Consider the following 15,098-nt stretch of genomic DNA (forward strand, 5'->3'; position numbering starts at 1 on the left):
TACTTGTCCATAGGGATTTTGGTTTTTGTAAAAATTTTGATTTTGTCTCATCCCTTGGTTGTATTGAGCATAATTCATTTGCTCAACACCGTTTATAGCACTACCTAGTTGGCAATCAACACCAGCATGACCAGTTATACCACAAATTTCACAAGAAGGAGTGGAAGCAGAATTGATAGCACTAACATTGAGTTTTTCAAGTTTTTCGGTTAGCGCATCAATTTTAGAAGCAAGGTGGTCATAGTTAGAGACTTCGTACATACCTGCCTCCTTTTTGGAGGATGAAGAACTAGTGATGGCTCTCTCGTCGGTCCATTTGTAATGATTTTGAGCCATGTCTTCAATCAAGGCATATGCCTCCATGTAGTTCTTGTTCATAAGTGCTCCACCTGCAGCTGCATCAACAGACATCTTAGTTGTATAAGACAAGCCATTATAAAAAGTGTGGACTATAAGCCACTTCTCTAGGCCATGGTGGGGACAAAGTCTTAGCATTTCTTTGAAATGCTCCCACGCATCATAGAGAGATTCCCCATCTTTTTGGTTGAACCGTGTGATTTGGTCTCTAAGTTTAGCGGTTTTAGATGGTGGAAAAAATCGGGCAAGGAATGCTTGCCTCATCTGATCCCATGAAGTAATGGAACCGACTTCGAGGGAATGGAACCAAGCGCTAGCTCTATCCCTTAAGGAAAAGGGAAAGAGATGAAGTCTTACGGCCTCTTGGTTCTCCTTCATGGTTCCACTAATTCGTAGGAAAACAGAGATGTGAAGATTGGGATCCTCAGTGGGGGATCCCGAGAATTGGTTTTGCTGCACCAAGTTAAGTAGGGCAGGCTTAATTTCAAAGTTGTCATCCTCAACCGTTGGGTACACAATAACAGCTTGTGGCTCAGCCGTAGACGGCATTGCATACTCTTTGAGAGTGCGATTGGCCATGGTGGTGTTATTTCGTGCGTCTCTCTTTCGTTTATGCAAATACCTTTCGATCTCGTTGATTATTACAACTCGATTTCTGGTTTTTCGCATAAAAAAAATTGAGAACCCAAGAAGTTAACGATAACAGAAAAATAAAAAGTTAAAAATAAAAAGAAAAAGAAAAGAGAAAGAAGAAGAGAGAATTCTAATCACTAAGAAAAAAAAGTTAATCAAATTAGTTAACTCCCCGGCAACGGCGCCAAAAACTTGATAGGGCCAAACCGCAAGTGCACGGCCTATCGAAGTAATAGTAGTAAGAAAGAGTATCGTTCCGCTAGGGAGTTGTTCAACTTAATTAACTTTTTAAGAATGATTAGAGGAGAGAAAGTTTAGTAAAAAGGAGTTTGATTGCTGAAGGTAAATAACAATATTAATAAAGAGCCTTAGGATTATTGGTTTGTCATAATAACAAACCCTTCACTAGACAAGACTTAAACATCTAATTTCATGGTTTACACACTAATTTCTAAAGACCGGTTTCCCTTAGCCCCTCACTTTTCCGATGAAAGTCCGGTGAGAGTTTACTTCTAGCAACCAAGCCTATTTCGTTGACTTGATTACTAGAAGATGCATAGAGGATTGAAACTACTCTTGTCTCAATAATTGCAAAGACTATTTCACTGTTTTGCAATTATTGTCTAGATTCACTTGTTCCAACATCAAAACTCCGCTCTCGCTTTATGAATTGATGTTTGGGATGATGGATTAATGATAAGTAGATTTATTACGTATTTTAATTAAGTTATTTAGTTTAATTCTATTTAGATTTAATTAGATTCTATGTGTTTTTATTTATATTTAAGAGCTTTTTACTTCAAAGAATCCAATATTATATTTCAGGATCAAATATATGATTTTCAAGGCTTGGAGCTAAAGAAAAGGGATTTGGAGCACAAAAATAGGAGATTTCCAAGATTTGGGACCGAAATATGCACTTGAAGAAATCAGAATTCGCTCCCCCAAGTCAGTGAAGGGCGCACGGCCCACGCCTGCAAGGCGCACGGCCGTGCGCGATTGCCAGCATCCCTTTTAGCTGCTTTTTGCTCCGAACAGCGGTTTTCTACGCAGCCTGCTTTGACGATAAAGCCCATGGATCTTCAGAGAATATTCCTTCAGTTATTTCTTAGGGCTTAAGTCATTAGTAGGCTATAAATAGAGAGCTTGTTCTCCTTGTTTGATCATCTTGAATTCTGAATATTGTATTGTGACAGAATACTATTTCTCAATAAAAGTTCTCGTTTTTATTCAATTGTTCTTATTGTTTTCTTCTTATTCATTCATGGCAACACCAACCATGAGTGAGTAATTCCCTTAGACCTTGGGATTGTTGGGAGAGTCCTATGGCTTGATCCAACAATCCTAATCCGAAACCCTAGTTTATGTAACCCTACTTTTCTTATCTAAATTCACCGTTCTTCACAACGATATTAACAAGTACCAAACTTTGGATGCGAACGCGGAGGGTTAGTACTTGTTAATTCGTTACCCTAGTTATTAAGGTGATGAATCGAACGAAGAAGTATTAATAACCGAACAAGTGAATTTAGACAAGGATTGCGAAGCATGAGAATAGCCTAGTGAACCTTGGGACTTATAGAATCTCGTACAATCAAGGATCTTAATATAGGAGTTAGCCATGAGAATAGGTCTAACACCTTGAGAGACACACTCCCCGGATATCGAACGAAGAAGGGGATAGGCTTTAGAGAGATTCGTCCTTAGAAACTAGGATTTACATAAACAAGGATTAGGATTAGGATGTTAGGTCAACCATAGGATGAACCAATAATCCCTAGGTTGCCTTTAGCTATTGTTTTCAACCGTCGTTTAGATTACCTTGAAACCCTAATTATCGATTTCTCCCTAACCTTTACTACTTTTGATTGGAATTTAAATAACTCCCTGTGGATCGATACTCTCTCTTTATTACTACTACGATAAACCCGTGCACTTGCGGATTTACGGTAACAAGTTTTTGGCGCCGTTGCCGGGGAGTTGACCAAATTCCGATTAACTTTGGTGACGGTTAGGTTTTCTTTCTGTATTTACTTCCCTCTTGTCTTTTAATTCTTCTAATCGATTTCTTCTTGTTATTTCTAACTTTTTTCTACTTGCAGTCATGGCTGAAAAGCGTATCCTTAAGGATTTTACTAACCCTTCTGCAGATGAACCACCTTCTCCTATCGTGTACCCGATGGTTGAGGGAGTTGATTTTAAAGTAAGACCTGCACTCCTCTCTCTAGTGCAACAAAGCCAATTCTCCGGATGTCTCTCAGAGGACCCTTACCTCCATATGTCAAATTTTTGGAGATTTAGTGTGACCATGAAAGCGGACCAAGAGGCCGTTAGGCTTCATCTTTTCCCGTTTTCCTTGAAAGAAAGGGCTCTTACTTGGTTCTATTCTCTAAGACACGGTTCTATCACCAATTGGGAGCAAATGAGGCTAGCTTTCTTTCAAAAATTCTTTCCTCCCTCTAGAACCGTTTATCTAAGGGGTAAACTTTATCGATTCGCCCAAAAAGAAGGAGAATCCTTATATGAAGTGTGGGAACGCTTTAAGGAAATAATTAGGCTTTGTACCCACCATGGGTTGGAAGACTGGCTTGTTATCCACACCTTTTACAATGCTTTGCTATATAATACAAAAATTTTCATTGATGCAGCTGCAGGTGGGACCTTGATGAATAAAAACTTCAGGGAGGCTTATGTGTTGATTGAAGACATGGCACAAAATCACTACCAATGGTCAGGAGATGAGATCACCACAACCGATTCAACCACCTCCTCCATTGAGAAAGCAGGTATGAAAGAAATCTCCTCTATTGATGATTTATCTGCCAAAATTGACACTTTATCACTTGAAATTGATAGGATAGACAATGACCCCGCGTCTTCACCCTTAGGGGTTTATGGGGTATTTGACCATAATCCTATAGAGAGCAATAAAGTCACCCAAGGGTCTAAATTGGAGCTCTTCTTGGAGAGTTTTATTCAAAACCAAGCTGAACAAAATCAGGAATTAAAAACCCAAAATAGACTCTTGAGTGACTCCCTTGCCTTGCTTGCATCAAAAGTTGATTCCATCGCTATCCATAACAAACTCATAGAAGAACAACTCTCCCTTGTAGTCCTCCACATTAGTCAGGCTAATACCAAGCGAATGAATGCCATCACTCTTAAGAGTGGTAAGCAACTGCCTGGTCCTACAATCAAACCACAAGCCGACGAAAATGTGAAGGAGAGCAATAATGAGAGGAACGAGGAAACTAGGGTAGAAGTTGAAGAACTGGTCACACCTCCTCCTATCACACCCCCTTCGGTCGAACCTTCCACCTATAAGCCTAAGGTCCCTTTCCCACAAAGATTAGCCAAGTCCAAGCTTGATGCACAATTCAAAAAGTTCATTGAAATGATGGACAAGCTCTACATTAATGTCCCCTTTACCGAGGTATTAACCCAAATGCCAACTTACGCTAAATTCTTGAAAGAAATTATCACTAATAAGCGTAAGTTTGATGAAGGAGAAACAGTAAACCTCACTGTAGAGTGTAGTGCCATCATCCAAAATAAGTTGCCACCCAAGCTTAAGGACCCAGGAAGTTTTTCCATACCTTGTGTCATAGGAACCGAGACTATAAAAAAGGCTATGTGCGACTTAGGAGCAAGTGTCAGCCTAATGCCCTTATCTCTCTGTGAGAGAATGGGAATAGGAGAGCTCAAACCCACTAGGATGACCCTTCAACTAGCAGACCGTTCCGTTAAGTACCCAGCCGGAATTGTTGAGGATGTTCCAGTCAATGTAGGAGGAGTATACATCCCGGCTGATTTTGTTGTGATGGAAATGGAAGAAGACGTTCACGTACCCATCCTTTTAGGGAGACCTTTCCTTGCTACCGCAGGAGCCATAATTGATGTCAAAAATGGTAAGTTGGCCTTTAATGTTGGCAAAGAAAAAGTTGAATTTGAACTTGCTAAGCTAATGAAAGGTCCTTCCTCTAAGGACTCGTGTTTCATGATAGATATGATTGACCGTTGCGTGAAAGAATGCTCACTAGCATCACCTACACAAGACGGTCAGGAAATATGTTTGATTGGTGATGCAGGTACACAACTTGAAGGAGATGCTAAGTCCTATGAGAGGCTCCTAGATGAAAGTCCCCAAGTGAAATCATTGGAGGTGGAAAAACTAAGTGAGGAGAAGGATGAACCTCGCGCAAAGGAAGCACAAAAGGTGGAGCTCAAACCGCTCCCGAAAAATCTAAGGTATGAATTTCTAGGCCCTGAATCCACTTACCCTGTCATAGTAAATGCAAGCCTAAATGAGGATGAAACTGAAAAATTGATCAAAGTCCTCAAAAGATACCCTAAGGCAATAGGGTACACTATTGAGGACATCAAAGGCATAAATCCCTCATTGTGCATGCATAGGATACTACTTGAAGATGACTACAAACCCTCCATTGAACCTCAAAGGAGGCTAAACCCAAACATGAAAGAAGTTGTGAAAAAAGAAGTTTTGAAACTCCTTGATGCAGGTGTTATTTATCCAATTTCTGATTCTAAGTGGGTTAGTGCTGTTTAAGTAGTACCTAAAAAGGGTGGTCTCATAGTTATTAAAAATGATAAAAATGAATCCATTGCTACAAGAACTGTCACGGGGTGGAGAATGTGCATTGATTATAGGAAGCTTAACAAAGCAACCCGTAAAGATCACTTCCCACTCCCTTTTATTGATCAAATGTTGGAAAGGTTGGCTAAGCATTCACATTTTTGTTACTTAGATGGTTATTCTGGTTTCTTCCAAGTACCTATCCATCCCGATGACCAAGAGAAAACTACTTTTACATGCCCCTTTGGTACTTTTGCCTATAGGAGGATGCCTTTTGGTCTTTGTAATGCCCCAGCCACCTTTCAACGTTGCATGATGTCTATATTTTCTGATTTTGTTGAAAACATCATGGAAGTTTTTATGGATGATTTTTCTGTACATGGATCCAGCTTTAATAACTGTTTGGCTAACCTAGAAAGGGTCTTAGAAAGATGTGAAAAGGTGAATTCAGTCTTAAATTGGGAAAAATGTCATTTCATGGTCCAAGAAGGTATAGTCCTAGGGCACTTAGTCTCTGAACGAGGAATTGAGGTAGACAAAGCAAAAATTGAAATCATTGAAAACATGCTACCTCCTAAATCGGTCAAAGAAGTTAGAAGTTTCCTAGGACATGCTGGTTTTTATCGCCGTTTCATTAAAGATTTTTCTTCAATTACTAAACCACTGACCATTCTGCTCCTTAAGGATGCAGAGTTTGTCTTTGATGATTCGTGCCTAAAGGCATTTTGCAGGTTGAAGGAAGCTCTAACTAGTGCCCCTATAATACAACCACCAGATTGGAACCTCCCATTTGAGATAATGTGTGATGCTAGTGACTATGCAGTTGGGGCGGTACTTGGGCAACGAAAGGAGAAAAAGTTGCATGCCATATACTATGCAAGTAAGACCTTGGACGAAGCTCAGATGAACTATGCAACAACAGAAAATGAGCTCTTAGCGGTGGTCTATGCTATCGATAAATTCAGACAATACTTGGTGGGGTCAAAAATCATTGTTTACACCGATCACTCGGCAATAAAGTTTTTGTTGAGCAAGAAAGATGCCAAACCAAGATTGATCCGATGGATCCTACTCCTACAAGAGTTTGATCTTGAGATAAAAGACAAAAAGGGTACTGAAAATGTTGTAGCTGACCACCTGTCCCGTCTCAGAGAGCCCGATGAGAATAAACTACCACTAGATGACTCCTTCCCGGATGATCAACTATTCTCATTAGCAACAGCTGCTGCACCATGGTACGCAGACTTTGTGAATTATCTTGTAGCAAAAGTACTACCTCCAGGTCAAAGCTATCACCAGAAGAATAAATTTTTCAATGACCTCAAGCATTACTACTGGGATGATCCCTTTCTCTTCAGAAAAGGCTCAGATGATGTCTTTAGAAGATGCATCCCGGAAAATGAGGTACGTGATGTTATTAAACATTGTCATTCTTCTTCTTATGGTGGCCACGCCGGCACTCAGAAAACTTCTTTTAAAATCTTACAAGCCGGTTTCTGGTGGCCAACCCTGTTTAGAGATGTCAATTCCTTTGTCTCGCGTTGTGACCAATGCCAACGCACCGGTAATATTACCAGGAGAAACGAAATGCCCTTGAACAACATCCAAGAAGTAGAAATTTTTGATGTTTGGGGTGTTGACTTCATGGGACCATTTCCTTCCTCCTTTGGAAATCAATATATACTGGTCGCGGTGGATTATGTATCTAAATGGATTGAGGCCATTGCTTCTCCTACCAATGATGCACAAGTTGTTATAAAATTGTTCAAAAAGATCATATTCCCGAGGTTTGGGGTGCCAAGGATTGTCATAAGCGATGGAGGGTCTCACTTCATATCCAAACATTTTGAAAAATTGCTACAAAAATTTGGAGTGAGACACAAAGTTGCAACACCTTATCACCCCCAAACAAGTGGCCAAGTTGAGGTCTCAAATAGGGAAATCAAGGCCATCCTTGAAAGAACTGTTTCGGCATCTAGAAAAGATTGGTCAACTAAGCTTGATGATGCTCTTTGGGCTTATCGAACAGCCTACAAAACCCCCATTGGTATGACACCCTTTAAACTCATTTATGGGAAATCTTGTCATTTACCGGTCGAGCTAGAGCACCGAGCTTATTGGGCAATCAAGAACCTAAACTTGGACCCAAAGCTAGCAGGTCTAAAAAGAAAACTTCAACTAACTGAGCTAGAGGAACTTGGAATGGACGCTTATGAGAATGCCCGTATTTACAAAGAAAGAACAAAGAAATGGCATGATAAGCGTATTATTCGAAAAGATTTTAAGAGCGGTGATCTTGTGCTGCTATACAACTCTAGGTTGAAACTTTTTCCAGGTAAGCTAAAGTCAAGATGGTCGGCTCATTTCATGTCCGCAAGGTTTATCCTTTTGGGGCAGTTGAAATCTGGTCGGAAAAGACCGGAACATTTAAGGTCAATGGCCAAAGGCTAAAAATCTATAGGGCTAGTGAAGAAGTCGAGGTGGAAACCTTAATTTTCAAAGACCTTGCTTAGGTTTTGGTTGTCAAGCTATTGACATTAAAAGAGCGCTTCGTGGGAGGCAACCCACGCATTTAATTGTTTTGTTTTAAGCTTGCTTTGTAGGTGTACGTCCAAAATGCTGAGGAAACTCGAAAAAAAAAATCTGACCACAGGAAGGCATAAAGGTGCGCACGGCCCACGCCTGGAAGGCGCACGGCCGTGCGCGATTATGCACATAGGAAGAGCTGTTTTTCACTTCTAAAAACCAATTAAAAATGTGAGCTTTCCTCTTCCTTTCTCTTCTCTTCTCTTCCTTTCTTCCTTTTAATTTCTTGTTTTCTTTAAGCATTGAGGACAATGCTTCTCCCAAGTATGGGGGGGAGCCAATAAAGTGTCTAGGTAGTAAGAGTCGTAGTAAGAGTCGTAGTGTTTCAAACTCCCTTGAATTTTTATCTTTTGTTTTGTTTTATTGCGAAAGGCATGTAAGCGGCTAGATAGTTTTCTTGTTTTAATTGTTAAATATGACATATACTTTTTGTTAAGTTCTCTTCCAATATAGGCTAAATAATGTTCTTGTTGTGTACATGAAAATAGCTTCTTGTTGCCTTAAGTTTTTCCAATAGACCCACATTGATTCTAGGTGAACAAAACTTCTCCAATGAGAAAATTCACAGTGCATCCTTTGAGTAAGTGTATGAATAGGTATTTTAAGGACCAAGTTCTAAGTTTTATGGTACATGGACCCTTTAAAGTCTCTAGGAGTAAAAGTAGTATAAGCTTGTGTGGGGAAATTTAATTAACTTTATTTAACGTTGAAATAATATGGGGGGAAGCATGATTTTCACTTTTTCACTAAGTTGAGAACACCGCCGGAGCATGGAGGGAAGGATAGTGTACTCGAACAACTCCTACGCGAAGGATGGTACCTCCTTAGTGATTGTATAGCTTCTACAAACTTCTGGAAAAAAAATAGAAAGAAAAGAAAAAGAAAAAAAATTTTATGAAAGAAGTTACAAACTACAGCACTACTTAGGGTGATTGCCGGAGTAGTGGAGGAAGGAGTGAGTCCCTCTCCGACTTCTTATGAAAAAGTGATATCCCCTAGGCATCTGTAGCCCCAAAAGAGACCAAAAGAAAAGAAAAATATGGTCCACAATTTAAAATTGAACCAACTTAAACTTAATTCCCACCTTGCTTATATGGAATGAAAATGAGGTTTTTCTCGGTTGATGTACTGTTGGGGTTAGAACCTGTTTCCTCATAATACCTGTTTATACAGGAGCAAAGGGGATGCACTACACACACACACTCACTTAGTTTCTCTTGTTGGGTTGAATAGGAATCATAAGGGGCTCTTGAGGTTGTGATTAGTGTATGCTTAGGACAAGGCCTTGGAGGGAACATGTGTTTTAATTTTGTCATATACTTAAATGTTTTCTATGCTGCTATGTCTATGCCTTTTGCTTGAGGACAAGCAAAGATTCAAGTATGGGGAGTTTGATAAGTAGATTTATTACGTATTTTAATTAAGTTATTTAGTTTAATTCTATTTAGATTTAATTAGATTCTATGTGTTTTTATTTATATTTAAGAGCTTTTTACTTCAAAGAATCCAATATTATATTTCAGGATCAAATATATGATTTTCAAGGCTTGGAGCTAAAGAAAAGGGATTTGGAGCACAAAAATAGGAGATTTCCAAGATTTGGGACCGAAATATGCACTTGAAGAAATCAGAATTCGCTCCCCCAAGTCAGTGAAGGGCGCACGGCCCACGCCTGCAAGGCGCACGGCCGTGCGCGATTGCCAGCATCCCTTTTAGCTGCTTTTTGCTCCGAACAGCGGTTTTCTACGCAGCCTGCTTTGACGATAAAGCCCATGGATCTTCAGAGAATATTCCTTCAGTTATTTCTTAGGGCTTAAGTCATTAGTAGGCTATAAATAGAGAGCTTGTTCTCCTTGTTTGATCATCTTGAATTCTGAATATTGTATTGTGACAGAATACTATTTCTCAATAAAAGTTCTCGTTTTTATTCAATTGTTCTTATTGTTTTCTTCTTATTCATTCATGGCAACACCAACCATGAGTGAGTAATTCCCTTAGACCTTGGGATTGTTGGGAGAGTCCTATGGCTTGATCCAACAATCCTAATCTGAAACCCTAGTTTATGTAACCCTACTTTTCTTATCTAAATTCACCGTTCTTCACAACGATATTAACAAGTACCAAACTTTGGATGCGAACGCGGAGGGTTAGTACTTGTTAATTCGTTACCCTAGTTATTAAGGTGATGAATCGAACGAAGAAGTCTTAATAACCGAACAAGTGAATTTAGACAAGGATTGCGAAGCATGAGAATAGCCTAGTGAACCTTGGGACTTATAGAATCTCGTACAATCAAGGATCTTAATATAGGAGTTAGCCATGAGAATAGGTCTAACACCTTGAGAGACACACTCCCCGGATATCGAACGAAGAAGGGGATAGGCTTTAGAGAGATTCGTCCTTAGAAACTAGGATTTACATAAACAAGGATTAGGATTAGGATGTTAGGTCAACCATAGGATGAACCAATAATCCCTAGGTTGCCTTTAGCTATTGTTTTCAACCGTCGTTTAGATTACCTTGAAACCCTAATTATCGATTTCTCCCTAACCTTTACTACTTTTGATTGGAATTTAAATAACTCCCTGTGGATCGATACTCTCTCTTTATTACTACTACGGTAAACTCGTGCACTTGCGGATTTACGGTTACAATTAACGATTATCAAACCCTCCGCTTTCGCTTCCACAGTTTGATAATTGTTAATCCACGTTAATACGGTGAATCTAGATTAGAAATTAGGGTTACATAAAATTAGGGTTTAAGCTTGGTTTGTTTAGGATTATGTCATTTAGACTCCCCAACAATCCTAAGACGAAGAAGTCTACTCACTCATGTTCATCGTAGACATGGGGGAAGAAGAGAGAAAATAACGGTAAAGTAAAATTGCAAGAAAGAAAGTAAAGAAATAAAGACTTTTATTGAAAATAGAAATATTCTAAGCAAAAGTAAGGTGAATGTTTATGGTGGAGAGCTACTCTATTTATAGCTTTACAATCGACTTGGAAACTAAGCAACTAAAAGGATAAAACAGTAAAGCTGCAACAGGGTAACTTGGGCTCGAAGAAAAAGCAGCAAAAGAGGATTCTGGGGACGGGCACGGCCGTGCCACATGTTGGCACGGGCCGTGCCAAGCTTCTGGTAAGGGGGATTTGTATTTTTGCCCCGTATCTTCGTATTCTTGCGCTGTATTTGCTCCAGTCCTCTTTCTTTCGCTCCAAGGCACCTTCCACCATATATTCATTCCTAAAATAAAATAAAAAGCAATTTAAAGTAAAATATTCTAAAAGGAAATAAAATGCAATAAAATAAAACTAAATCTTTAATAAAACTAAACTAAATAATGCATTAAATTAGACTAATCTATGACTCATTAGTTCTTATGCCTTGAGTTGCAAAGCATTACGATCAGAACAAATGGCAAATCAATAAGACTTAGATCGTAACCGAACAAAGAAATTGCATTGATTGAGCCCGACAAAAAAGAATAGAGGTTCATTTTAAAATCCTAATCCTATAGTGTTTAGTTACTCATGGTAACTAAAACCAACAGAGAAGATGGAAACTCATATTGATGTTTGCCTTCACCTTGTACTGCTAAGTTTATGAATGGACATTTTTCTGTACAAGAGTTTCTATCAGAGGCATCTTTGTACATGGATTTGCATAAGAATTATGGGATTTATCCATCGATCATGCTTGAAAAAGCTAATCTTTCTCGTAGCAATGCACATGAGGTAGGGAAAATTCGGCTTTATGTTAGGGCAATGTGCCTAGGGGCGCATTCTGGGGCGAGTTGCCCATTCAAATGTGCGGATTTTGTTGTTTTTCTTATTTCTTCGAGTGTTTTCCTTCTAAAGCTCAATTGTTCTTCATTCTCTCGCTTTTATAACTTTTATGAGAGGTCTTGGTTTGTCGAATTACAAGATTTATCGATAAAGACTCACAACATCTATATAGTTGTTGGTTTTGGGAAGAAATAAAATTACAATGACTCAAATGAAAAAAAAAAACAATACAAAATTTCTCTTAAACCATAAGCAACTCCTCTAAAATTCCTTTAAATTATTCTCAAATGCTTGCTAAATGATCGAAAAACATAACTAAAACACCATTAGATGAGCTGTCATCAATTCTTAAATAGGTGTGGTACTATATTTGAAGTTGTAGGATCCATAACCTTTGGTGGATTGTAATTATACATATACCCTTTATCGCATTCCATTCATTTTAATTTCAATATATTTATATATCGTGAGTTTAAGGCATAAGTGGTACCTTTTTTTGTTAATTAATCTTCCTTATGTGATAGGGCTTAGGTGTTGGTTTATCCAATGTGAATTGTGAAGTACTTATCACAAGCAAGTGTTGTATGAGAACGAATGGTTGAAGTGATAGAGCTCATAAAGATATCTTCGAGAGAATTCAATGTCAATATTTTCAAATTGTAAAGGATATTTGGACACACACATCATAATGTTTATGTGTTTTTTATGTATTGACTAATTTGTATGTGCTCGTTCTAATCCTTTTCAAAATTGTTAGATCAATGACTTAAATTGTTTGCTACAATGATATTTAGACTTCAGATTCTAACTTCGTTTGATTTTCTCCTCAAATTATTATTTGTGACTTCTTTACTTTAAAACTTATTAATTCGACAAAAAAATTGCATGCTTTTTTATTATGTTCAATATTACGGAATAGATGGTATTTCACCGGTGGCATAGTGCAAATCACATGAATTTTGTCTTTCCTCTACCCCAATATACCATTATACTACACTAATAGAGAAATTGTTTACAACACACGTAATTTCAAAAGGAACTACCTCTGATTTATGAGTTGCGTTTGAGTCTCATATCAATGCCTAGTTTAACTTGCAAAGTGCATCTACGCAAATTATCAAACTCAAAAGACACGTCTTAAAAAGCAAGTTCGTCGAATTTTTTGAAAAGCCTTTTATGAAACACTGGTAGAATATAATCCAATATTTCTCAAGAAATCATCTGCACTTTCTTAACAAAAGTTAAGAGATGACATATTCTCCATGACTAATCTATGGTGCATAAATAAAATGCTATTGCATCGTGTACAAATTTGATTTTATCATTTGATCAATAAGTTTCATTATCTCTCACTTGATATAATGGTGGAACTTTTTCATCCGATAGTGAAAATAAATTTGTACCATAAAACTAGTCATCTCTATCACCTCAATTTTGGTCTATCAACATTAATGTCAACATTAAATGTTTGAGAACTTATTCCTTCTCTTATAATTAAGTACGACTTCTCCCAACTTAACCCAAAATTATGTTCACATATTTCAAGCACCTTAACAAAATTAACAAAACAATCATTAAAGCTGACATCATAAACATAAATTATCCATGAACAAGCTTCCATTATATTTGCAATGTATACTTAATAATTTTTTAAAAAGCATATTAGTTGGTCCCTACCACATGACCTATCGAATAATTCGTTGTCATTGGGTGGTCTTCTTCAAGGGTTCTAAAATGGCCTCCATGAAGAATCTAATGACTAGTCTATATATAACATGGAATCAAACCCTATTTAGAAATATAATCGTGCAAGATTGAAGGAGTCCACACACACACACAATATATATATATATATATATATATATATATATATGTATATATGTATATGTGTATATGTGTATATGTATATATGTATATATGTATATATATATATATATATATGTATATATATATATATATATATATATATATATATATATATATATATATATATATATATATTATACATGTGATTGATTGCAAGCTGCATAATTTTAATGAATAGGCATAAGACAAAGTGAAGTACTGTTACTTTTAACACTGCATAGGATATAAAAGGTTTTGAAGGTTTGATGTCAAGTTTGACAATGCTTTGTGCTTGTCTTCTTGAAAATAAGAACTCCAAACTCTTGTTGTTACTATTATCAAAACCATTTTTTGTCATTAGAGAACTTAACTAGGGAAAAAGTTTTGATATAAAAGCACATATTAAGTTACAAGATAAAAAAAAAAGTGGGACATGTGATGCAAATTTTTTGGTTGTGCTTTCTACTCGGTTGCAGACCAGCGACAAAATTCTCAATGCAAATGAGGTGAATGGAGATGGTCCAAAAAAGATTGTGGGTGTGTCTCTGTCTCATTGGCATAGTTGCATGATAGAGCCAAACCGCAAGTGCACGGCCTATCGAAGTAATAGTAGTAAGAAAGAGTATCGTTCCGCTAGGGAGTTGTTCAATTTAATTAACTTTAAAAGAATGATTAGAGGAGAAGAAAGTTTAATAAGAAGGAGGTTTAATTGCTGAAGGTAAATAATAATAATAATAAAGAGCCTTGGGATCATTGGTTCGTCATAACAACGAATCCTTCACAATCAAGCCTTAAACTTATAATTCTACGTTATTCTTAATTTCTAAAGACAAGTTTCTCTTTGGCGTATCAAAGCTTCTCTCGAAGTCAGTGAGTGTGTCCCTCCAACAACCACACCTATTCTCATGGGTGATTGCCTTTGGGACCCTTGAAGATCGAAACTTTATATATCTCAAGGTTTGCTAGACTATTCTCATGTTTCGCAAACCTTGTCTAAATTCACTTGTTCGAATATCAAAGCTCCGCGTTCGCTTTATGAATTGATATTTGAGATGATGAATTAACCATTATCAAACCCTCCGCGTTCACTTCCACAGTTTGATAATAATTAATTCATGTTAAAACGGTGAATTTAGATTAGAACTTAAGGTAACATATAATTAGGGTTTAAGGCTTGAATTGATTCGGATTACGTCATTAGACTTATCCAACAATCCCAAGACAAAGAAATCTACTCACTAACGTTCATTGTAGATATGGGGAAGAAGAGAGAAAGCATAAAATAAAAGAACAAT

At 37.5% G+C, this 15,098-nt stretch overlaps 1 protein-coding gene and 2 non-coding genes across 3 annotated transcripts; 2 read left to right on the forward strand and 1 right to left on the reverse strand.

Moving 5' to 3' along the window:
- The first annotated feature begins 466 nt into the window (after window positions 1-466).
- Window positions 467-573, forward strand: LOC146903657 (small nucleolar RNA R71). Its single transcript, XR_015020827.1, has one exon. It is a non-coding gene; the product is annotated as a small nucleolar RNA R71 (small nucleolar RNA).
- Window positions 574-3,094: 2,521 nt separating this feature from the next.
- Window positions 3,095-5,557, forward strand: LOC146903658 (uncharacterized). Its single transcript, XM_085725031.1, has one exon. The coding sequence runs from the start codon at window positions 3,095-3,097 to the stop codon at window positions 5,555-5,557; it is 2,463 nt and encodes an 820-aa protein (XP_085581157.1).
- On the reverse strand, window positions 3,462-3,567 carry LOC146903659 (small nucleolar RNA R71). Its single transcript, XR_015020910.1, has one exon. It is a non-coding gene; the product is annotated as a small nucleolar RNA R71 (small nucleolar RNA).
- Window positions 5,558-15,098: the final 9,541 nt, after the last annotated feature.

The sequence above is a fragment of the Medicago sativa genome, chromosome 7, assembly GCF_051527215.1.
Source record: "Medicago sativa cultivar Bolivia chromosome 7, Bolivia_mono, whole genome shotgun sequence".
Lineage (NCBI taxonomy): Eukaryota > Viridiplantae > Streptophyta > Magnoliopsida > Fabales > Fabaceae > Medicago > Medicago sativa.

Coding starts and splice junctions, on each gene's coding strand:
- LOC146903658 (XM_085725031.1), top strand. CDS start 3,095: ATGGCTGAAAAGCGTATCCTTAAGGATTTTACTAACCCTTCTGCAGAT.